General features: G+C 39.8%; 3 protein-coding genes across 7 annotated transcripts; 1 reads left to right on the top strand and 2 right to left on the bottom strand.

Moving 5' to 3' along the window:
- Positions 1-12: 12 nt before the first annotated feature.
- Positions 13-20834, bottom strand: LOC105569558. 4 transcript variants are annotated; one of them, XM_012026120.1, is made up of 12 exons: positions 20754-20834; positions 18176-18489; positions 4703-4808; positions 4357-4488; positions 4054-4274; positions 3562-3907; positions 3212-3426; positions 2295-2735; positions 1913-2067; positions 1428-1708; positions 1063-1313; positions 13-753 (listed from the first exon to the last, which is right to left on the bottom strand). In XM_012026120.1, exons 3-12 carry the CDS (start codon positions 4797-4799, stop codon positions 610-612), a joined length of 2283 nt encoding a protein of 760 aa, XP_011881510.1. In that variant the 5' UTR covers positions 4800-4808; positions 18176-18489; positions 20754-20834; the 3' UTR covers positions 13-609. The 4 variants fall into 4 exon arrangements, with proteins under 4 accessions (XP_011881510.1, XP_011881512.1, XP_011881511.1 ...); XM_012026122.1 differs by lacking the exon at positions 20754-20834 and adding an exon at positions 19009-19201; XM_012026121.1 differs by lacking the exon at positions 20754-20834 and adding an exon at positions 18574-18983.
- Positions 20616-21798, bottom strand: LOC105569559 (iron-sulfur cluster assembly 1 homolog, mitochondrial). Its single transcript, XM_012026123.1, has 3 exons — positions 21672-21798; positions 21303-21356; positions 20616-21194 (listed from the first exon to the last, which is right to left on the bottom strand). Exons 1-3 carry the CDS (start codon positions 21753-21755, stop codon positions 20940-20942), a joined length of 393 nt encoding a protein of 130 aa, XP_011881513.1. The 5' UTR covers positions 21756-21798; the 3' UTR covers positions 20616-20939.
- LOC105569560 (geranylgeranyl transferase type-2 subunit alpha-like) lies at positions 21740-25244 on the top strand. Of its 2 annotated transcripts, XM_012026125.1 has the most exons (8): positions 21740-21790; positions 22427-22649; positions 23040-23150; positions 23231-23358; positions 23424-23611; positions 23733-23930; positions 23997-24602; positions 24755-25244. In XM_012026125.1, exons 2-8 carry the CDS (start codon positions 22647-22649, stop codon positions 25195-25197), a joined length of 1677 nt encoding a protein of 558 aa, XP_011881515.1. In that variant the 5' UTR covers positions 21740-21790; positions 22427-22646; the 3' UTR covers positions 25198-25244. The 2 variants fall into 2 exon arrangements, with proteins under 2 accessions (XP_011881515.1, XP_011881514.1); XM_012026124.1 differs by lacking the exon at positions 21740-21790 and having other exon boundaries at positions 22279-22649.
- The last annotated feature ends 91 nt before the right edge of the window (positions 25245-25335 follow it).

Raw genomic sequence — 25335 nt, 5'->3', positions numbered from 1 at the left:
AAATCTCTTCGATATTCTCTAACAAATATTTATTAAACGTATAATAATATAATTTTTTGACAGATTCCCCGGTAGCTTAATTTTACTCGCAGAAGCATACATCGTTTACACGATGTTCCCATTATGTACAGACACATTTATATTATTTTTGTATTACGCCAGGCAAATAAATATATTTGCATCTATAAAATCTAATAGTTCGTGTATTCTTTTTCATACAATTGCTCGGAGTTTCTTTGCTGCGATGCTGAATCTCGATATTGAGCCTTAATGGATTTCTGTTCTTGTATGTATCGCGTTTTAGAAATTATATTATAGGAAATTTCGAATAACAATACTCGAAAGCGGAGCATCAAATATTTTAGTTTACGTTTAGTATCGGCAATGATTATCTGTAATACTCAATCGTCTCCCAACGATTGCTCTCCTCATTCTTTCCCGCAACTCAGCATGAAATCGATTAAACGCAACCAATTATTCTCTGCAGCATTACGCTATCTCGAGTATTATGCGAGCGCATATTTATCGCGCGTCTTCGTTCTACCATTCGTGAGTATTAAAAGAAATATGCTATGCAACAGTATGAATATATACCGTTGCACATTACCTTTATACCGGTGGCAAATATTCGTTACCCGCTGGTAAGTCACTCTTTCGATAATCGTAGCCATCATTGCTGGTGTCTATCTTAGGCTCGTATGGATACATAGTTTGTTTCATCCAGGTAATATCAATGGGCGCGAATGTCGCCACCTAAGACAAGCCACCAAAGGATTTGTAAAATGTCACGTAAGATCAAAAAGTACCTAAATCTTGCTAACACTCAAACAAACAATGGATAATTAAATCAAGGATTAAATAAAGCATATAAACGAAGCGTTTATGTTAAATAACACACTCGAGAAATGACTACGCTTTTTGTACATTCACTACTGCAATCAAATTATAAATTAACGTAATTGTTGGAGGTAAAATAGCAAAACATCTCATTATTATGGAAGTTATTTTAATGTGAGACATATTGCCAAAACTTTAGGCTATGAAATGATCGTAGTTTTATACCTGATTTGTGGGTAAGCATCCGGTGTCCTGGCTGTAAATCCCGGCGATATGGTAGGCTCCGTTGCCGTCGTAGCAAGCCAATGGGGAACCGAGGTCGGCCTGGCACATATTGTTTGTTTCGTGCGCTTTGCCGCAAATTATATTATGCGCAACATTAATGTGGGATTCCGCATCCAAGACGCGATTTCGACAGATGTCATGTGATAGGAGATCTACATCGACCATGTGCATGATGGCACCAGCGTAATGAGCTGAAATCATACAATTGCATTTTTGTAATTATTCAATCCTATCTCTTCATCAAGCAGCTTTATAGTTTATCAAGTATATATTTCTTTTTGAGAGGTGGAAATACGACATGTTACCTTGCAATATCGACTTGCCCCATCCCGTCACGATGCATTGCGAAGTTTCTGGTACTTGATAGCTGTCAGGAAGACATAGCGTGTTGATATGCAAATTGAATTTCGCGGGGTGTTCCAAAAAGAGCATAGCGGTGTCGTTACTGGGCAATCCCTCCACATATCCAGGATGATACTTGATCGTTCGTACATTGATGATTTGGAATGGCAGTGGCTCCTCGTGTTCAAGTTCGTAGCCCAATTTCCATTCCCCGAGTTTCACCGACAGTTCACTTGACGGGAATCTAAAAAAAAAATTCAAGTACTTTTAATTGCTTAATCAGTACGAAGATAGGATCTGAAGACTAGATAGACGCATTAGCTGAGAAACAAGAAACCAAGATTTTTTGAAGGATGTAATGTTTCTTCGCCTTTAAGTTTACTCTGCACGATCTTTATTACGCGATAGAATTCTATTTGTAATTTTTATGTAATTTATATGTAATTACCTGTTTACGCAACTGGCAGCTGTCAGGACAACATCTGACGATATCAATGCGCCAGAACACAAAATCTTACGTTCCTCCGACCACAGGACCATCGCTTGCCAAGGAATTTCTCCGAACGCAGCGTCGGTCTCTCTGAAGCCGGATGGACGTTGTCCCTTTTGTAGAGACAAATAAAATTTCTAGTCGTATATTATAAAATCTTCTTCAAACGCTTGTACTTTCGTAATATTAGCATTATCACATGCCATAAATTGTATACACGATATTCTTATTATTGCATTAAGTACCAAAGAACACACATAGTTTACAAATTACCTCTGAGCAAAATCACTCCAGCGGGAGCAAAGTAACTCCTCAGTCACAATTTTATTGAGATACTTACGTAATTTCTCACTCCACACGGGTTGTTGGGCAATTCCAATTCCGGTACGATGGAAAGAGGATGTGGGTCGCTCGGCGTAGGATCGTACGGCGGAGTTTCGATAAACGGCGCGGGGGTACTGACCGGAGGCACTCTCGGAACCTGGGTCGGGATTGGCAGCACACGTTGTGGAATCACATCGGAATCGTCCGGCACCAGGGGCACGACGTTCGTGGGTTGCAGCTCTTCGTGGACGGGCGGTTTGGGAGTCGTCTCGATGGGTGGTTGTGTGGCAGGCTTCTTTGGCGGTCGCACTTTCGCGATGTTCAGGAACGTCGGGAAGCCCTGCTCGTCGAAGCCGCCTGTGTAGTTGGCCGGGAGATTGCCCGTCGGCCACGGGTCCACGTAGTTGGGGTCGCGGCAACATTTACCGACCGCTCCGGTCTTCGAGATTCTGCAGCTCTGCGAAACGAAAAAGTCGCAATCATGCGATTAGATCGTTCTAATTTTTTCTATCGAGAAAATTTCTCTTTATTTGGCACTAATTACAATATTTCTATCGTCAACAAATAATATTATTACAGACTGATGAATGATTTGAAACGCGTGTAATTGTAATATCAAACAAGCACTCCCTAATTATTTCTGTTCGATAAGTGAAACGTCTTCTGTCTCAAGCATTTTTATACAGAAAAGCCCCCTATCACGAGACAAATTCCTAATATGAGATAGCAGAGTTTCTGTTAAATTAACAAGCATCATCTATTGGTTACATCATGATTTTTTGCTCTTGAAGTGAAATCTGTTTAGTAGAAAATTCATTGTCAGATCATGTAATTGTCACGAAAAAAGATTTGTAATTGAATTTGGATGTTAAAAACCTGCTATCTCACATTAGAAGCCTATCTCATAATAGAGGACTTTCCTCCACTACTTACGCTCAACGGAACACGTCGTAAGATCTGTTTGCTGGTAAGCACAATTGGCTGTGGGCTAATCGTTCCTTCTAAGGTACAGTACTGCTCCTCTACGCAGAGCAGGGCAGCTGCGCATCCCATGTGAACCGTGAATTGAAAGACCGAGGGATTAGAGTTTGCAGGGGCCAATTTTAGCGGAGCTGAAGGGAAGACCGGCTCGCTAGCACTAACATCGCCTGTAATATTAATACACACGTTCCATACAAGGACAAAATAATTTCTCCCTATTTATTTATATAATATTTCAATAGAGGTCCTGGTAAAAGATCACGAAAAGAGAAAAGACATTGAAGAAGAGTGTCGTCGCATACCTGTTTGGTAGCGCTCCTGTTGATTTGTATCAGAAGGTATCTGATTGTAATCGATTGGCACCTCTTCGGCTGGCCTTACGTCGTCGCGAGGCTGATTAGCGGGTTCGATCGCGTATCCATTGTCCGATGGGGATTGCAGTTCGGCGTCGTTTCTTAACGGTGGTCTCAATTCGACGTCCGCCTGATTATTTTCCCCGTAAGGAAAATATTTCTCATCGTTTTCTAGAGTAGGTTCCGGATACTGATTATCTTTCAGTACCGTATTAATCTGATCGTCATACGGTGAGTTATCCAAATCGTATCGCACGGTACAGCATACTTCATGGCTGAGCTTGCATTCTTGCACCTGCGTGCATAAATATAAGATTATTAAATCTAAAGCGCGCAATTGCAAGCTTAATTGCAAGTTTAAGCTAATTAACATTAAAAATTGCGAATGCAAGATGACATCATTAATAGCGACACGGAATAACGGAGAAAAGATGGTCTCACCTGTCCTGGTCGAATAAAGCCTTGCTTCAAGGGATGCACGTATCCATCGACACACAAACCTTTAGCCACACAAACTTTATTTTTACCGCTGCAACTGATGGTGAAACCGTCCACGGCGCTAGAATAAGGCTGCAGCGTTTGGTCAGGCTGATATGCATAGTCGGGATTAAGTTGCTTCTGCGATTCTGCCGGAGCACGCGTATCGTATCCTTCAAACGTATCTGAGACAATCGCGTTGTGACGATATAATAAGTTTTTTTTATTAAGTAAGCAAAGTAAACGTGGAAACGCGCGGAGTCTTACTTTGCCGCGACTGATCCCAATTAAATTGCGCTTGACCAATTTGTTCCGGGACGATATTGTCTTTGTAGGTCGGGTAGACGTTGTTTTGAACTTGAGAGAAGCGATCGCCACCGTACCAGACGACCTTATCTTCTGAAATGTAGTTTAACGTTAGACAATCGCACAGTCGACTCCTTTGAGAGATTACTTGGTTTTTTTTATAGTAATTTTTAAATATTTAGTTACGGAAAACTTAGCAAATGTATTGTAGATAGAAACGAGATTGTTTTTCAATCTATCTTTATACACTTTTGATAAATCGGAAAAGGAATAAAATATACATCGAATTCTCTGTCTGTATACTAACGTGTCTGCAATTGAGATGGCAATTCTCCATAGGGGAGTCCACGTGTGTGCGTAGCTAATGCTACTATGACTAGTAGCATTTCTAGCAGTGGCCTCATCGTGGAAATCTGGAAGAGTCACAAAGAAAACAACGTTGACCGATTAATACGAATTTTGTATAATAAAATCTCGTTCATGCGGCGAACGAGTAAATAAACGGAGATTCCATTTAATGTCAGTTCGATGTCTCGCGCGATGTCTACGAAAAAGAATAGGAAGAAAAGAAAAAAGAAAGAAAAGATTTTTATGCACCTCTCGCGGCGATGGTCACGACTGGTTCTTCTCGGATACCTCGGATGTCACGTATAAATGCGATGTAAAAGTTGTGCAAACTTTTGCAATAACGCTCGCGCTTTTTTTTGCTTTCCTCGACGCGCAGGCGGCGCGGTGAATTATTTTAAGACCGAGAAGAATGATCGTGCGCGAAGGTGTTATATTATAATTTTATTACACTGCCGTTTTAGCCCGTTTTAGCAACCACTGACCCGAATATGGAGAACAGAACGGATCGTTAGAACGGCACCAGGAGCCGCACTCTGAGCTTCTAGTGAGAGATCGCGGCAAAGGATCGTGGCTACAGAAGTTACATGCTTCAGATGACAAGTGGGAACAAGGCTTCTCGTAGGAGTAATAATTCATTCATAACACATCCGTGATCTTCGGCGACACGTTGAGGTAAATTTACGCGGGGAAAGTATAACTGCCCCAAGTACATATAGTTTTCTTTTTTTTCTCGTGTTGCGCAGTTTTAATGATCGATACCAGCGCAAGAAGATCTCAGACCTCATTTCTTACGTGAGAAATAATCAAGTTGTTTAAATGTCACGGCTTCCTATCCGTTTAATTTCAGGTTTTTAATGAGGACTCCATTTCTCCAGGTGGAAGTTAACGGCCGAGCTGCAAGGCCTGCAATTTGCGATGCATGAATCTAAATCTACGCAATTCTAATCTAAACGCAAATCTAAACAATACTAACAACTAAGTAATTTAAATGTCGTCAAGATACTAACTCAGTATCTTGCAACACGTGCAGATTATCATGGACAATGTATCGTATATGCAAACATCTCGAAATTATTATTCGCGAAAAATGTTCGACTCGTCGCGAAATCTTCAATCAAGTGGCCAAGATACAATTTACGATACACCTTGTATGTTATTTCTAATGTTGCGAAAGTGCGTAGGATGGACAGATGATATCAATCGCGAGACATATGAATAGAAGAACACTTTCGTATCCTGGTATTTTCTAACGATGAAATAATCGCGTTCAAGGATCTTGACGCGATCTTTTTGTTGTCCGCTTATTTATATGAAAATTATGCGATATGCCCGAACCGCGTATGGAGTATCGAGCTTGATTTACATGCCTGCCGCGTGTAGGTGCTAATACATACTCCTATCAATGATGTCATCCCACTGGATTGGGCCAGGTCAGGGTCACAGCCGACAAATGAAATGTTACTGGAAATGCGAAAATCCAATTTCTCCCCAATTCAATTTAAGTGCCAAATTTTCTTCATTGATTTATACAACTAGCCGAACGAAATCTCAAATGATATAATAGCTAAACAATGATACATTTCTTCTAAGAATTTGCAAGAATCTGTTCCAAATTTAAGTTTTCCAATTTAAACTTTTATTTCTAAGTACTGGATGACCACTAGGATTGTGTTGAAAGGAAATGGTTATTATTTCGTAACAAATTAATCGAAGAAAATTAATCAACCGCCATTTTGTACAGGAAACTTGTCAATTTTATTAGCATACGTATAAAAAAATGTATATAATGTATAAATATTAATAATTTAAATACTCCTCATAAAAAAGAGATACAAATTTGCTTGCGCGTATAAATTAATGATTTTCAAAATGTTGTTTCAAAATTCAGAATCGACACAGAACTGCAAACGTTTTTAAAAGCTTTGAAATACATTAGCCAACATGGCTGTAGAAATGTTGCGTATTTTTGGATGTCATTTTTTAGTTCTTCAATGTTTTTGATTGTATAGCGTGACATCAATCTTAGAGGAATAACATAAGAGGCACATTTTAAATTATTAAAACATTATATATAGATTTGTACGTATGTTTTGTACGTAATAAAATTGACAAGTTTTCTCCACAAAATGGCGGTTGATTAGTTTTCTTCGACTTATTTGTTACGAAGTAATAACCATTTACTTTCAACACGATCCTAATGGTCATCCTGTACTTGAAAAAAAATCTGCAATTTTCTATTAGACCCAACGTTTCAATCGTGAAAAATAACGTTACTATCACTGACAACTCACACATGAAACGAACGTGAAACGTTAAAATTAATAAGATAAGATTGATTGATATGCATGTGACGTCTGGCGCCGGACTATACGAGCATCTATCTGTCGTAATCAAATTTTGTGAGTCACCCTCGCGTGCATCTCGTTGGGAAAAAAAAGTTGGCGTGGAATTCAAAACCCACGAAAGAAACGACGCGATGAACTCATTACGGATTTCCCCCAGTCCTGTACGTTTCCGATGACCTAAGGATTTGCTTTACAATTCAGCGCGTCAACGGTTTGCGTGAGAGTGACTCGTTCAAATTACACGCTGTCCGCACCTAACATTATACCGTGAGAAATTCAATACGACACGCTCGTCAAATACATATGTTAAGTGTACGCGATGACTCTGTGCGTGTACGTGTGTGCGTTCTTCTCTCGAGATAACTTCCAGAGCAACAATCATAAGAATTTTTGTAGAAAACGGAATTAAGGGAGAATCACTTGAGTGAAATCAAATTCCTCTGGTCATCGATATCTGTAATTAATTAAAAATTAAAAGTGTGATTCGCTTTCTCTACTTCTTTTCACTTTCTATTAGACAAAATAAGTTTTTTCAACTCCTACTATAGAATAAGCTGTAGCGTTACGACGAATAGAAAGAAATTTATTCTCACTTTTAGCTTTAATATTTATCAAAAAATTGAATGATTTAGTATTATCTAACTTTCCCCTACTACGTTTGAAATAAATCTTCTATATTATTCATTATTATAAGTAATACAAAAAATAGAAAATAAGACTAATTATATGTGTTGCAATAATTAGAACATATAGAAATAATTATCAAAACTTCCTTAACGCACAAATCAAGTTTGGTAAAAATTTAAGATAACTCATGGACGAGATATATTGTAAATTTTACACGTCTTCCAGTTCATTTTGCAAATGCTTCTTACAATTAGATTTTACTATTTGCACCATTTCCCGTTAATTAAAAAAAATCAATCGATCAAGGTGTTGATAATTTTTTCCTCCAAGCTCTCGCGACGTCCTCGCAACTCGAGCAACGGGAACTTTTGCTTTCCACTTTCGAACCTAAGGTACTGCTGGCCGGCTGTTAAGGCAGCGATAAAAATAATAACGCCGATCGCGAAGGATTAACGGCGCCACGTCCTGACCGGGAGAAAGTGCGAGTGTATAGCCGAAACACCGAAAATTCATGGTGTGTTCGATTTCCATGATAAGCGCCACCGGTGAACACCGGTAGGGACGGATGTGGTCCCGACCGTCAAATATTATTTTGCAAATGTATCCTTGTATCGCGCACTTTCACGTATACATTAGTGCTACTACTTTCTCCTTCATTGAATTACGCAGATTACCCGAGTATCGCACAAATCAGACTTGTCGAATTTCGCGTATAATCCGGCAACCGTCCTAATGACTCGAGTATGAATCCGAATTGAAATTAACATCCGGGTACGAGCTCTCTCGTACGTATACATTATGTATCTCCTCGTTTATAGCACAGAAACCGTTTGAAAATTCTTCTTTCTTCTTTCTCCTCTCTTCGTCCCCTCCCTCCCACTCTCTGTCTCACTCTCTCATTCTCTTTTCCTCTCCTTCTCACCTTCTGTTGCGACACGAAAGCGCATAAATAATCCGCTGATTTTGACGCATTTCATCGAACGTTTTTGTAATGTGGGTGTAATATGCATACAGCGTAAATACTTAAATATTCACGTCCTCATTAATAACGCCAATCGCTGGCCGAATAGCTGCCAAGTAGAAACTTACTTTCGATTTGTCAATCAACAAGTACTTTCACCGATACCCGGCATCTTGCTATATAATTGATATGGCATAATTAATACGTTCACATAATCAACAATTGGGTATTGGTTTGCCTAACGACAGGTATATTTCCTTATAAACACTTACGGTATTATTTCAGAAAAAGAGCAGCTTATTCCAGATAATAAAACGCATATATATTCAAATAATTATGTAATAAAAAAAAGAACGAATCTACTTCACTTCAAAGTAACTACTTTATAAAAAGTCTCCTCCAGTTTTAATTAAAATTTTTTACGTCCTTAATTTTTCAATATCAAATGTATTAGCAAGATTTCCCAATTGTCGTATTGATGCATTTAACGTTCAATAGCTAAAACTGCAGATCTAAAGTTTCATACGTTCATCAATCTTTAAATTCCCCCTGTTTCCACTGTGGACTTTTGTAATTACTTCCCTATTACTTATATCTCTTATTTATATTCAGGAAAACGAGCCAGAAAGACCTTAACATGTTCTGACAAATATCTTTACAGTTTTACGTCGTTACTTGAGTCTCGCTAGGTAAAAGCCTCTCGAGGAGAAGGTAACTTTGAAAATACGATATTTAAGAGCTTTCTTATGTCGTGCCTCTCGATCTAGCGGATGAAATGTCAGCGTGATGCGCCTGATATTTTTACTGCCTAGCACCTCATCAATCAAATTCGAATAAAGGGATCCATCTCTCATTTTCTCGTAACGATTAATGGACATCTAATGAAGCTATAGTCTGCTCCTTGTTGCGTCAGCGCGAATATTTTGGATGGGTGTTATGCCGAGAAAAACGATCGGTCGCAAGTATTGTTCGGTTTCTTTGCCCGGTCACTCTGTGATCTACGATACTGGCATATGATGAAAAAGAAGAGATCCTGCACAGAAAAAATTATGTATCAACAAGATCAGTGTAATTAAAATAAAATCGTTGAAACATTAATATTAATAAACGAAAAACATGAGATAGTTGCCTTAACAATCTGGATATTTAGTTCAATGCTAAAATTAAAATCCATGGCAAATACAATTGAGCGAATTATTTATGTTGTTGTGGCAGCTCGTGACGTTAACGTTTAATTCAAGCAACTTCATTTCTTTTTGATTCAATAACATTTTTTCCGTGTGCGGCATTTATCAATCTAACTTTCCAAAACCCATATCTGATAGCGCGATAATTGTTCGGTGACGGCGTTATCCCTTGATCTCGAGTCGCGACTTACTGTAGGTGAAATTCGACGACAGCCAAGATGATATGACACGCGCGATTGAAGATGCGAAGAACATAAAAAAAAGATAAAATACCGCATTCTTAGTCTTTTTTCACTTTCTGTGGAAGTGCCTAAATGCCTAAATGCAGTTCCTTATGTCCCGATTCAATCGCATTGTACCAACAGTAACCATCGTAAACCTCCTTGTTTACGATGTTATAAAATCGGCATTTTTACACAGAGATCAGATAAAGAGAATCAAAGAGAAGATGTACATATATACTATTAGCTTTAGTCCTCGGCTTGTTTCTGATCAAGTTACAGTTTTTACATACCTAGACTAGTTATTGTATATTCGGACATAAAGTCACAATTCCGCGATTGTCTTTTCTATAATGTTTGATTTAAAAAAAACCCTCCCGTTTCCCGCCACTGTCGTTACATAATGTGCTCTCAGCGTTGAACAGTGTCGAGGTATCTTCTGTCGAAATCTACGATTCTCCACTTACAAGATCGGACGCAGGGATAACAATCCTGGGCACGTCGAAAGGCGACGTCGCGGAACCCGTGGGAGAGAAATTAAAAGTCGGGCGGGCTCAAGTCACTTCCCGGAAACTCGGACGTTCTCCTCTCACGCCGGAGAATTTGACCTCCTATTACTCTCGCCCAGTATGCATTTTACTTTTGGGAAAGTGGCCGGCCGGCGCGGCATACGAAAACGTGCGGGACCTCACGGCTGTTTCGGGGCCCGCTGGAAAGGAGCAAGGTCGCTAATAATCAGACGTCTCTCTGATGTCATCCGCGCGTGAATTATGAAATCCTTGCTCGTGTGTCGGCGATTATCAGGATCGAGATATTGTTCCCGGCCGGCCGTATAAAAGATGTTCCTCCTTTTAGCCGTGGGCGCTAAAGAGGGGTCCAGATTAAAGCCGTGTTTCAACATCGAGCTCTTAATACCTATGGAATTATTCGCTGCCGAAAATCATTAAGTCCTGGGAGAAAACGAATGGAAAAAGGAATTACGTATAATTTTCAGGTTAATCAGTTCGCATGTAGAAACGTTATTAATTATATAAGTATGCGGTGGGAAAAATATTACGAAACAATTCCACGATAGTCCAGGACTTGATCGAGAGCAATAAAAATTTTTTAATTTATTCCGTCCTGAAATCGGTAAATTATATGATATATACTCAATACTTGATAAATCTCTATTCGTCTCGGTGAAAAGGACCATCAACCCGTAGCGTAACTTGAAAAGCGAAGCGAGGGTGGGCGTACCTCGATCGAATCGGATCTCCTCTAGCTTTTCACTCGATAAACCGATCGACCTCATAATTAAGTTGACTTTCGCCGGTTATTTACATTCCACGATTCGACGGCGGGCCAATCCCGTCGGGCCCGATCCACCCGCGAAATGTAAAACGAGAAAGCAATCAAGAATGGCCGTCCGTCCCCGCGTGTGCGTGTCCGTCTCTCTCTCTCTGGGTCCGGCTCAATTATATCTCCGCGTGGCATCGGCCCGATCCCAGGGAATATACCGGGCTTACGAAATATCGAACGCATCCGCGACACTGTCCGATGATGTCGGGGCTTGCCAAGATTGCATAAACAAGTCGGAGAGTTCAAAGGTCCGGATTCTTCGGCAGCGCGACGTCACGTTGCTTTCGCGTATCTCTCGGGACACCCCGAAAACCCATCTCATCGCTTAATCCTCGATCCCGACGACAACGAGGCTGTCCCGATAATTACATGTCCCGATAATTATACTCGACCGCTCGCAATCGGCTTTAACTTCTGTTGTCAACTGCTGTGGCAACAACAGTTCCATGTACCAATAATATGAGTGTTTTTTATTTAGCGGGAATAAGCGTCACATTCCTGTTTTTGTTTTTAACTAATTGAAAGCGAGAGAGCAAAGCGACAGATCTCACATCCATGTATGTAAAGTCTGACGGTTTTAAATGACCACTGCTACTCCTTCGTAAGCGTGTTAGCGAGTAGAGTAAACCGACGCCAAAGAAACCGGCCAGCGTCAGTCTCATTTTTACTCGACACTTTCACGCGTTACCAATATCTTCTCGCACGCGAGAACGATGACGTAACAGGATCCTGTTCTAGATCGCGACAATAGATCGATTTAGTTATTCTACCCCTCCGCGCCTCTCCAGTACAGATTTTCACAGGTAGAACCCGAGAAAATGGACGTTTCCGAGCATCCTTCATCCCGGTACCACCCGAATTCCTTGAAACTGTAACCAATCGGGCCTCGAGGCTTGAGTCCACGTTGCTAGAACTTGGTCCAAGAGTTGTAGTTTCGAGAAATGATATTCCATAAAAGCTGCCAGTTGATTGTCTACACATTTCACGAAGCTACAACTTGGACCAGGTTCTAGCATCGTCGACTCAAGCCTTTAGAATCCCCATTGGGGATATTTGAATATGAATATTCTCGTTGGTTTTCGCCATAACTCGTATTTCCACGCATTAACCTTCTGCGTATCCCCGTGACATGAATTCTATTCAGCGTGTCGAGGCGTGTTGCGCCATCCCGAGCAAGATGGGGCGGGCAAAGGTGATGCGTAGATTCGTAGCAGAGCGACCAGTGCGTCGTAAAATGTCTGCGCGAATATTATACGAAGATGTTTGCAAGAGAAATCGATAATTACGTTTACTAACGAAATCAAGTCGCCATTGACCCCTTTCGTACCGCTGCTTGGTTTAACATCTCGTGTATTTAATATTCCGTCAAAACAGACTGTACTTCACGACTGTACGTATGATGTAGTTATAGTGTAATAAAAATCATAGATCTGCCTGTTACGTATCTAACGAAACTATTACAATGCTCTCTTTTGTTTCGATTCAATTATAATTTTATTAATTCGAATGATTTGTATGATATTGAATAAGATGACGATAAGGCCTGATACGCACTATCGGTGCGCTCATGTTCCGCTCTTTTGTTTGTCTCTTTCTCTATTTCCCTTCAGTCACGACTGGAGCGTTACTTATAGCATAGTGTAACTAGTAGGTCCACTTCGTCATTTGTTTCGTTTTGCGTCGATCCCCTCTGCACATCCGACATTGTTCTGGGCAGACCAATGAGAGAAAAGTTATATGTGTGGTAGTGTGGCTTCGATGAGTACTTATAGGGTGAATACTTACATTATAAACAATGAAAGAACATTTGGATCGGACCGTGAGCGAACTGTGAGCGAACCAATAGTGTGTATCAGGCTTAAGTGAGACTGTATCTTCGAGACGAATAAATAAGATGAGATACACGTGAAACGCATTAAGATTGCTAAAAAAAAACTAGTTATATTTACTGCTGTTAAATCGAACCTCTTTCGAACGGTTGATTGCACCAATAAAAACGCTTCCTTGGACGGGAGGAAGAAAGAACCAAGTTCGTATAATAGCTGACGTCAGAGTGGCGAAATTGACTAATTACAAGACGCGCATGGTAATTAATAGCTGACCAATTAAATTTATCGCGCGAGAAGGCTCAGCAACGGGGACCAAAACGCGGAGGCTTCGCTCGTCGAGGGGATCCCGGTTTATCTTCGTGTCACTTTCCCACGAGGGATAATGTACGATTAATTACCCTTGTGGCGCCTCAAGAAGGAAATTACATCGGCCTTGAGAAGCCGTTGCCACCGGCGTCAAGCAACGACACAGGATATTAATTCGCGAAGAGAGACAAGCGAGGGAGCGAGGTCGAGCCCATCATCCGGGCGTCCTCCGATCACTCAGCCTCGACTTTTCACGATTCCCCCTTTCAAGTTGCTTCCGGTAACGCCCGTTCGGATTGCAAAACTTTGAAATAACGTAACCCGTGAACCGGCCTTTCCCCGCACGCGGAAGATTTAACGTGCATTATAACTGTGCGACACGTTAGCACTGTGGAATGCGAAATTTTACGATATACAATACACAACCGATTATTTCGCATTACCATAACGGGCCACCTACACGCGCCGGTATCTTCGAGCGTGACGTCGGGAAGGCGAGGAAGAGGCTGTGGGTTGAATTTTTGGTAAAAAGAGAACGCCATCCCGTTGAAATAGCGACGTACGGCGAAGAAGCGACTCGTTATGAAACTCGGTCGTATATCTGTTATGCATTTCTGATCAATTTACGAGGACGAGGAATTCAATTAAATACGTTGCGTCATAGTGGAATTAATATTATTGGCAATCTGCAAATTGGCGAAGAATTGTACAACCACAGACTTCTATACGTATACTACTAGACCGCTACCTTCGAGCTGATAAGTGAGGCAAGCGTTCCGCCATGTCTTGTTAGGTAAATAAAGTTGTATGTGTGCATCGGTGTGTCATTCACCTAACAAGACATGGCGAAATTCTTGCCTCATTCTTCAGCTCAAAGGTAACAGTCTAGCAGTATATAGAAGTCTGTGTATTCAACACCTTTCCGCTATAACAAGGAAATTCGACTTTCTGCATAACGCACCCCAGATCCTGACGCGAACAGTTGTAAATCTCGCGTGATGAGAAAGCGATGTTAACGATTAAATTCCCATGGCGCAAAAGTTGTCGCCATTACAATTTAAATCGGCATGCCTAATTAAAAGACAAGAAAATATTGCTTTAATTAACCTCGTACGCCTCCTTGAATTATATATTTTATTTTGTTTATCTGTTTAATATATCGTATGAATAAAGAAGACTTATAGATACACATGCACGACACGAAGCAGTGCATTTTTGCATCAAGATTAATTCAAAGACAATTAATAATAAAGTGTGATACAAGAGAATTATCACTCTCTGTTCGATGCTGTAAGAATTGTAAGTTAACGTTGTGAAATCTTCGGCAAGGGAACGTAGACTGCTTCTTTATTTGCAGTTTTTTGCCTAAAAATAACTTGGAAACGATTTTAAATCGCGTAATTACGCGTCGTGATGTACTCACAACATATTTAATTAAGTTCAAATTACGATCGCCACATAATTTTGTAAAGGTCACTTCCATACTGTAACTTAACTACGCAAGGCCGCCTGGGTTCTTTTTACGATCTTATCCCGAGATTATCCGAGAGATTATTTTTGCCCGGTATCCTTTTTTATCCCGCCAAATTACCGCGTGGGAGATCTGTTGTAATTCATGAATCATTATTGTTGTCGTTTAACGGGTCGAAAGTTGACAGCTGTTGTGATGCGACGTCACGTTTTTATCTGTACAGGACATTCGGTAAATGATTTTATACGTCACGAAGTGACGCGTGTTCCTTGTGGAATTTGAGGGAGTTGAAATTTCCTTGGTGAAAGTCTTGAAGCTCAAATTCTAAATACGGCATTGGAAAATTAAAAAAAGTTGACGCCAATTTAATTTCCAAACTGTCTCCAATCCAAATCCAATATCTATATGCAAAAACTTGCCCAATCTAGTTTACATTTATCGTCCATTCGCTCATGTTCCTTACGCGACTGATGGCTCCACGAAAAATGGTTGTGAATTCCAATAATTTTTTGTTCATTCTTCTCTCAATAAGCTCGAACGAATTTGGGACTGAAGATATCTGTCCTGATATTTCAGTCAGATTTCACGAAATCTTATACATGCATTTTACGAATTCTTCAGGGGAGAAGGTGATTCTCCAACGACGTACGTAGAACGAGATAAATAGCACTTTCCAAAGTATATGACCCTCATAAATATTTCAGATATCGGGGCGATTTTTCATAATTTGTCGACGAGAACGATGTCTATATTCGCATGCATATTTTGTGCTCGAGGAGGACACTTCGGAATCATTTTGATCGGATCTACACGGAATTACCTAATCCCACTTGTGCCCGAACAACCAATCTACGTCAATTACGGTGAAGATGATGGTATAATGCAAAAAACCTGGCGCGGATGACTCAAGTTTTCGAGACTCGGGCCGATTCAAGGCTCCAAAGACACTCAAAAAAATATCTTACTAACGCATGTAGACTTCGAGCTGTTGCAATCAAAATTTACCGTTAATCTTTGTATCTGTTAGAAAATTGTTTGTAGCCTGAAAAATTTATAGCAACAACGTTCTAGTGATACATTCTGGAAAGTTTAGATTTCATGACTAAATATTAATCATTCACATTGGATAAAAATTAATTTTCGGTGCCATAGCTAGAACAATCTTTGTAAGGAATATAATTGTTTATGTACCACAATGAAACGTTATAATGGATGGGCACCGCAGAAAGACTTTCCTCCTAACATTCGCTCTAATAATTCAGATAGAAACTCTGTTTCTGTCATTTAAATTGATCAAGTTATACAAAACATATACAATTTCGCAGTATTGGTTATTTATTTATATATCTGTTACTTTTTCGTACCTAGAAAATTGTTGCTGCAGTTGCAAGATCATTTTTTGGAGTGAAAAATTCTTATTAGTCTCTATCCTACGTTCGCTTCATTTAATTAATATTGCATTCTTCTTGAAATACTTTTATAAATTATCGTGAGGATCTGTGGCGAGCATAGGTCATCTACATATTTGGCAGCTTTACATATTTGAGATTAGCATTTGATGTATGTAGTGTCCAAATTTACTTTTCATATTTCTTTTTTTTTTAAGTGCAATTTTAAGGTTTTCTAAGGTATATTCTCCCAAGGGTCTTATGCTACGAGACTGTTTCGTATGTTCTGTTCCATAAATTTAGCGTGCGTTTTTTTGCGTCCGCGTTAAATTATTCGTGCTGCGAAAGAAGCAGACAAAAGGCAAATAGACATACTTTCTGGATCTCCTCCGTTGCAAACAGCGATTATCAGTAGATAAATCGCGATGTAAAAATGCAAGAATTTGTCGTAGTGCATTCAACAAACGCGCTTGTCTAGCGAGTCTAGTCGACTCACCTTCAATATGAAAAAGTCTTCCGGCGACTCAACCGTGTCCAGTTGAGGGAAATCGTTTTATTAATTTACTAAAATTAGAACGTCCAGGGAAGGTCGCAGCTCTTCCTCAATACTTTTCGAATTTCGCGTGCACGCGGAATGAGCGAAACTTGTTTTCTTGGGGTATTTTTAGGCACGCCGCTCACATACGCGCTCCCATGGCGCACATGGCGACCATTAATTTTTATTGATGAAACGCATTAATCTCGGCGCACGCTTTTTTTCCTCGCTGCCGAGAGTACGCTGTTACTGCACGTCGCAATCGAGAAAATATTATTGATTAATTGAAGACTCGCCGACGATGTGGGCCGCATTTAATTGTGATTTATCTCGAAGGGACTCTCGTCTTCCGTCTTTCGAAAACGTCGCACTGGCGACTGGAGAAAGGAAAAGCGGTAGGGATACTCAACGTAGAGTCTTAACGTCCTACATTCCAACATTCCGGTAATTTTGGAGCGGACCAATACCTGTCGATACCAAGCCGATATGGCGAGTGGACGACTTTTTCTCGGAAGCTTTCGTTCGTGACCCTGTATTGCGCGAGAGTATTAAAAAAAGTTTATCAACGGTTTAATATATATTTTTTACAAAAATAAAATTAATATTTGCAGAGAGTATGCAAATTAATTGTCCTACATTTTACGCGTGCTACAATTCGGCTGACTGTTCAACATCGGATAATTATTGTCTAACGAAATATAAGGACATCGCGAAAGAGATTCTGCTAAACTAAACTTGACCTGGCATTAACTGAAGACTTTCGGTTATCCAAGAGAGTAACATTTGTTTGTCCAACTTCAGAAGCTTTACGTGAAGAAACGGAACGATTATTCTGCTAATAACAAGAGGTAACATTATTCTTTATGTTCCTTATAAAAGTAGAAGTGCAAATTGATTAAACAAAGCTGTCGTTGCAGCTATCGGAGCATAGTCCGGTGTAATCTTTGGTCATTGGCAAATTCTGCGAACGTTTCCTGCTTCACTCGCGGACAATTAAAACGCGACAGTTGACGCGCAGGTGTATCAAGAAAGTGTTCCTCGATGTCTACGGTACCCGGCGTCGGGCTTGTCAAAACGTTTACCAGCTTCGGTACTTGGAGTACCTCGCAATGACTTTGCAGCCCGCGAGACCGCTGCGGCGCGACGCGACAAGTGCGACGAGGCGCGAATTACTCGCGGTAACCCTCGTACTCGACAAATAAACCGAGCGCGTGTACTTACTTAATGTGTATCCTCCCGCGGAGTGTGTAACGCGCGTGTCGCTTAAAAGAAAGTCAATATAACTGACGTTGGTTTCGTATCCCTTCTTCTCTTATACCATCCTCCGGATCTGGCCAGTACCCCCCTACCATTTTGGTGTGCGGATCGTCACTGTCCTTCGATATACTATGCCGGTCAGCACATCACGCTGGTTCCTCTTGGTCCATCTGAGATGTCTCGCCAATTTTATCCTCTGCCGCGGACGACATGGACGCGCGTCGACGTTACTCGTGCATCCCAAATGCGATTCCACTGCAGGTGTTCGCTCCTTTAATCTGGAAAACAAAATTACACAACATTAAAATTAAGAAAAGGAGAAACGAGAACCGATTAACGTCTACCGTCGAACGCGATGGTACCTTTAACGGTTCCACTGCCGAAACTGAACCTTGAAGTTATAAGAATAATGATAAAGATGAGGATGACACAATGATTTAAATAAGTCTCGCCTATCACTAACACCAGTATGCGGGCGCTGGTTAGCTATGCGAATTCTTAGAGGGTGCTTCATCAAGAGACACTTTCTTTTTTCATTAATCACAACGTCAAGATTATTCCTAACGTTGACATTATCTCTAAGGAAAAGTCCGTTACATCTGATTAAACTGTTTTGGAGCTTGTTTAGGTGCTTCCTGAAAGCGTTGCATCTCGCAGATTGTATTTTGCGGACTGAGATCTCTTCTCGGTATCGATGTAACACGTATCGTACGTACTACTTCGCGTCACGAATGCTAGATAATGATCCTGATAATAACCAGGAAAAACAAAAATCATTACGACACTAATCCACGTACACTATTACGTCCGACACGATGAATGCGAATCGTCTGATTCACGCAACTCTTTCTATGACGAATCCGAGAGTGACGAGACAGTCGTTATATTGCACGATTGAAACCACTAGGCAATATATGCGAAACTCGAGGTGACAAAGATGTTGAACTCACTTGAGACAATTTATAATTCGTGCCAGACCTCAGGAATTAATAGAGGAAAGTCTTCTATTATCAGATAGGATTCTAATACGAAATAGTTTTCAACGTCCAAATTCAATCACACATTTTTTTTCGAAACGATTAAACGATCTGACAATCAATTTTCCACTAAACAGATTTCGCTCCAAGGGCAATAAATCCATGGTGGAACCAACAGAACGTCTATTAATTTAGCAGAAACTCCGCTATCTTATAATAGAGGACTTTCCTCTATTTATATTCATAATTTCGATAGTTAGACCCTTGGAAAAATATACCTTAGAAACCTTACAATTTTACTTTAAAAAACAATGATGCGAACGCTCTAGACTGTCGAAAAAATGTGAGCATATAGAAGAAAGTGCAGAGACGGCTGTCCAATTAATTCCACAGTGTATAAAATTACTTATCTATGCGAGAAAGGTGTCAGATAAATTTCAGCGGGTCCATCGTGAGATTTTAAACTCACGAGGGCCAAGTAAAGCCAGCGACACACGATACTATTTCGCCTACTAGATTTCTTGCGAGAGCCAATAACTGGATGCAGAGTTTTAAATCAGCAGATTTAAGGCTAAATCCTGATTGGTTCTCGCAAACAATCTAATAAGTAAAATAGTATCGTATGCCGCTGGCCGATCATGATTATAACATTTATAACATTATCATTAGAAAAAATGCGATTTTACAAGTTATATCGTCGTAAATGCCACACGTTACGGCTCCGAAAAAGACGAGGAAACGGGCTTCACGGTCACGGAGGATTATCAGCGTGTCCCCACACCCAGGAGGAGTCGGCGTTGTAAAAAAGAACAAAGAAGAATAAAACCGAATTTAAATATGTATACGTAGGCGAACATCGGATCCGCCTCGCGGCATCTCCAGAATTTCCTTGTAGAGAACTCAGTTAACGCGGTTAATTAACAATTGGTCATGCGTCACCCTTTCTATCTGCGATACCGACGCGTCCTGCCGGGACTTAGCATATCGCTTTTCATTAATATTAAAAATTGTTTGTATCTCTACACCTACATGTCCGAATTTCTTCGAGGCGGCTTTTGCCAACGGAAACATTTTGAAGGCAAAGGGAATAATGATCGACAAATGTTCACAATTTTAAGCGAATAAATAGATCTTTCGATATCTTTATATCTATGCATATACCAAGAGGAGTTCGAGAAGGATCTAAACCATGTTAATGCGAGTACAAGGTGGCTTGCGCAAAATTCGCAGAATCACACAGCTGGAAAAAATCAAAAGTCAAACAAATTGAGCAAATTTAAATATTCCCGGAAATACCACGAAACTTTCTGACACATTCGCATTAATTTTACAAGTTGTATTATCAAAAAAATGTATCGAGTTTTCGTTCCAAGTAAAACGTCCTAAGAACAAGCTGTAATTTGTATTTTAAAATAAAATGCAAAAAATATGAATAGAAAATACATTTTTACTCTCCCTCATAATATAGCTTTAATTATCCTACGGTGAACACGTATCATAAAACAAAAACATAACGAGATATATATATGTATAACAGTAGATGGCAAGGTATATACAAAACTTACGGAAAATGATAAATCATGATGATCGTTACACCAGTTTTACAGATTCAATTCTCCGACTGTGAGAAGAGACAGAGATATGCTATCGTATATCACAAGATATATTAAAGGTCCTAAATTTAACTAACTAATTACATGTAATTACATATCACGTACAAGTACGACAATATGTGTTACATAAAATTTTCACTAGACTGAAAAACTTTCTCCACATCCACATGTCCCTTTAATATTTGGATTATTGAATATAAACTCGGAGCTCAATTTGTTCTCGGTGTAATCCATTTCTGTTCCAAGAAGAGACAGCTGTGCCTTTCGATCGATGAATATGCGAACGCCATCCTGAGCCACCTCCTCGTCAAGCTTGGATTTCTCTTTGGCATAGTCGAGGGTGTAGCTCAAACCGTTACATCCCCGCTGACGTACTCCAACCTTGAGACCGATCTATAAATCGAATGCATGCAATAATCTTTGCCATGTATCAAGTGAACATTCTTGCTTTCTTAATTATTGTTATATGCATAACCGTAATCTTACTACATACACACTTACATATTCGCATTTATCTTTCAAAATTTCCTTTATCTTCTTGACAGCGTTCGGTGTCTAGGAGATAAAACAATTCCTCATCAACATTTACATGAAAATGTCTCCTTGAAAATGATAAAATTAGAATTCATTGGCATGACGCAATGTTACGAAATATTACGCAATAAATGAGAAACATAATGCGTCGCAAAACTCGTGTGCTATTAAACGCGACGATCGCTAGGCGAGCTCACTCGAAGGTATCATTCTGCGTCATTAGTCTTCGTTTCGTACGCGGACGCGTTGCAACGGGAGTACGAGGCGAAAGTGGAAATGGACGAGCCGTTGCTTTCGAATTTAGAAAAAGAGTGCGAAAGGCGATAACACACTAACCAGAGTGAGCGCGGCGCGAGTCGAAAGAATTTTCCTTCCCTTTACAGCTCGTATCGTGGCGGTCGCCACCGTAGAGGAGGCCATCTTGAATGTGCAACAAAGACGGACCTGCCAACTGGGTAGCGATCATGTAACTTTTTCTCTAGAGTGGAAACAAAACACGGGGTTTAAAACCGCATCCACACCGCGGAACTCCCTCCTTCTACAATTGCGACTCATTGGCCGCGTTCAGCAGACACAACTGTTGGTCCCAGTCTATTGACTAATCACAGTCGCGCATTCTACTCATACTTGACCGTGATTGGCCAATTTCTTAAAGCTTAGGGCTTAAATCATCTATTGTAGACTGGGACTTGAGTGAGCGCTCAATGATTTCTTAACGTGATTGGCTGGATCTAAAAGTATTAACCAATCATACTGATCGCTCACTCAACAGTTGTGTCTGCTGAACGCGGCCATTGATTTCTTAACATGATTGGCTGGATCTGAAAGTATTAACCAATCATACTGAGCGCTCACTCAACAGTTGTGTCTGCTGAACGCGGCCAATTTCTTCAACTACACCTTCTGTACCTCCTCTCTCTCCTTCCTTCTGCCTTTTTTTCCTGTTAAAAAATAAATTTGAAGGTTAAAAGAGATGTCCTTGCATCGAGGCTCGCAACGCTTCCTCGGACCAACTCCGGGACCGCGGGATCGCGAGGATAATTGTCAGATGAAAATATTTCTAATTATTTAATCGTCCGAACTTGTGTTAGGAATGTATATTGAATCTACACTCGGGAACGATCCGTTCGACAGTGGCTTAGAAGTCGCGTTTGGTCGTCGATCGTACATCTAGAATCTGATGATTCTTGGCATGGTGGAAATAACAAGGTGAAGCATTCCCGATTCTTGGATTGATGGTAAATCATCACTCCAGCATATTTGCCAAGCATTCGTGACTCACCGGCGAGAAAAAAAAAGTGAACATTTACGATGGTAAGGAGGCGATCCTTCCACAAATTATATTATTTTACTTTTATTTGTACACTGAAAACAAAATTTTCGCTATCGTAGCTAATCGTGGTTTACTACAAATATTTTGCTCTAAATTTCTCAAGCACAGCAAACTGTTTGCTGTCGCACCTAATACAATAGGCACAGTAGCAAAATATTTAACTATCACAACTTATAAATATTAGCTGTCCATACTTTGCAACTAAAATTTAGTTGCCACATGCAGTTTTTAGCTACGGCAGCTACATTTGTCTTTCCGTGTATGAACTGATATGTTTTCACGATGTTGTTTCAAATGTGCAATTATTGCCTCATCAGTTCGATATATTATATATGTATGATAAGTGTAAGAGATAAATTTGTTTTTTCAAGCATGGCAGAGTGAAGGTGCGTACGACTGCGGAACAGGAGGAGATCAAGAAGCAGGAAAGGGCGGTTAAAGTTGCCCAGTACAAGGCTGACTTTGCCATAGTAGCTCAAAAGGTTTCGACTTGTTTCATGTAGCACTTGTCGCATACGATTCTCATACACTGTTTTCGCAACGTATATCGTCTATATTTCAGAGGAATATATTAGAGATTAAGAAATGGGGCCTTGAGTTATTGAATGTTACTAAGCGTATACTGTTGAACAACTCGGACATTTATACACTGTGGAATGTCCGTCGCCAAGTTTTCGAGAATAAAAAATGGTAATGTATTGGCAAGGTACCTCGTTAATGCAGCAAACAAAATTAACTTAATAAGGACATTGCAGGAGCGAAGTAGATTACAAACTACTGCTCGAGAATGAGATGATCTTGACCGAGCGGTGCCTCAGAGAAAATCCCAAGTCGTATAGCTTGTGGCACCAAAGGTGTTGGGTGATGGAACGGATGCCTGAACCAGATTGGAAGAAAGAATTGTCAATGTGTGCAGAATGCCTAAACCTAGACGAAAGAAATTGTTAGTATTTGTCATTTGTGTGTACAATGCACACTGGCAATGAAGATATACACTTAGAAATGTAGCAGCATCACTTTTCCAACGAGTTGACATTTTTGACTAAGACTTCTTTTTACCCTAGTTCACTGCTGGGATTACAGAGAGTTTGTTGTACAAAAAGCTGGGATCTCTAACGAGGAGGAGTTCGAGTTCTCCACTACGAAAATACTGAGTAACTTTTCAAACTACTCGTCTTGGCACTACAGAAGCCGAATACTAACCAAAATGTTTGGCACTACATCCGAAGAGATACCGATTGTAGACGATAGATACAGAGAGGGTAAGTGTAATAGTTACTTGAATTTATTTCGCTCTATCTCGTGAAATAACGAATAATATTTTCCAGAGCTCGATCTAGTTATGAACGCAACATTTACCGACCCCAATGATACTAGCGCATGGTTCTACCAAAGATGGCTTTTAGACAAGCCCAGGACAACTTGTAGGCTGTGGCGTGCTCAAATTGAGAAAGATAGAGCTACCGTTGTCATCGATAACAATGTTCTAATTCAACCAATTTCGCTTGAATTATTTGTAAATGGCGAAATGGTTGATTTAATCTCATGGCATTTATATCCAGATGAAGAGTTTGCCAAGCTACGAATTGAAGAGTTTGCCAAATCGTTAGAAAATTTAGATCATGCCAAAGAAGTTTCTGTAAAGCTACAAGAAACAGTATATCAGCTTTCATATTCAGAGTTAAAAAGTGCATGGATTTACAAAGATAATTCAAGCTTGCACAAACAAAATAGCAACGATAAGCAATTAAATGAACAATTGAAGTGCTACAACCAACTTTGCGAAATGGAACCAAATAACAAGTGGGCCTTATTAACCGGTGTATTACTGATGAAGAAGATTGATTTCAAAAAATTTTATACCGACATATTAGATAATCTGTCGGCGCTGACAAAAGTCGACAGTCTTCGCAAGAATTATTACAAAGATTTGCGTAAGTAATATTTCTAACATTAGGATATTCGTAATTTCTCTCTAGATTTTAGTAATACTAAAAATAATCGATTGACTTTTTAACTTTTTATTATATTGACTCTTTATGTACAGGTACATGTATGCTTCTACCGATGTTATCTTTGATTTTAGGAAGCAGCTTTTTAGTGGAGTACAAGCTACTCGAGATATGGAAAGAGGAAAGCGATTTAGAAATACAGCCAAAGATCGATTTGTCGGGATTAGACTTGACGAAATTGCACAATAATCATTACTTCAGCTTCTTTGAAGAAGTGAACTTTGGTGCGAACCAACTAAAAAATTCTTTGTATCAGCTTTCCACATTGCAAAGCTGCGTGAAATTGTCACTGTCCAGTAATGGCTTGACATCACTGAAACATTTTCCTACTTTAGACAATCTCGAAGTTCTTTCTTTGAGAAATAACATGTTAACGAGCACCAAGGAGATAGTCGACTTAATAGAACTGCACACAACTTTGAGAAGACTAGATCTACGAAATAATCCAGTGTGCGAAAAGATCGATATAGCTGAAATTCAAGATATAAGTCCTCACGTGGAAATATGTTTAAAATAACATTGGAAAATGTACTTGATAGATGTTAAAACATATTTCATTATTGTAATTTTTTATGGAATCTATCGTCTGCTGTTCTTACTATTTTTTTTATCACAGAAACATATTAAATCAAATTCCGATATATTAAATGAAAGA

This window comes from Vollenhovia emeryi, unplaced genomic scaffold (genome assembly GCF_000949405.1).
Source record: "Vollenhovia emeryi isolate VEMERY1.0 unplaced genomic scaffold, V.emery_V1.0 DF939123.1, whole genome shotgun sequence".
Taxonomy (NCBI): Eukaryota; Metazoa; Arthropoda; class Insecta; order Hymenoptera; family Formicidae; genus Vollenhovia; species Vollenhovia emeryi.
This window is presented reverse-complemented; position numbering and strand designations above follow the sequence as displayed.

Excerpts from the sequence above, each read along its gene's own strand:
- LOC105569558 (XM_012026119.1), bottom strand. Across the intron at positions 4,489-4,702 it reads GCCATCTCAATTGCAGACAC|AAGATAAGGTCGTCTGGTAC; the intron begins GTTAGTATACAG and ends ACTACATTTCAG. Across the intron at positions 754-1,062 it reads GATGCTTACCCACAAATCAG|GTGGCGACATTCGCGCCCAT; the intron begins GTATAAAACTAC and ends GGCTTGTCTTAG.
- LOC105569559 (XM_012026123.1), bottom strand. The coding sequence starts at position 21,755 with ATGGCCTCCTCTACGGTGGCGACCGCCACGATACGAGCTGTAAAGGGA. Across the intron at positions 21,357-21,671 it reads CTCGCGCCGCGCTCACTCTG|ACACCGAACGCTGTCAAGAA; the intron begins GTTAGTGTGTTA and ends TTTATCTCCTAG. Across the intron at positions 21,195-21,302 it reads TGAAAGATAAATGCGAATAT|ATCGGTCTCAAGGTTGGAGT; the intron begins GTAAGTGTGTAT and ends TTCGATTTATAG.
- LOC105569560 (XM_012026125.1), top strand. Across the intron at positions 23,151-23,230 it reads TTGCCATAGTAGCTCAAAAG|AGGAATATATTAGAGATTAA; the intron begins GTTTCGACTTGT and ends TCTATATTTCAG. Across the intron at positions 23,612-23,732 it reads AAACCTAGACGAAAGAAATT|TTCACTGCTGGGATTACAGA; the intron begins GTTAGTATTTGT and ends TTTTTACCCTAG.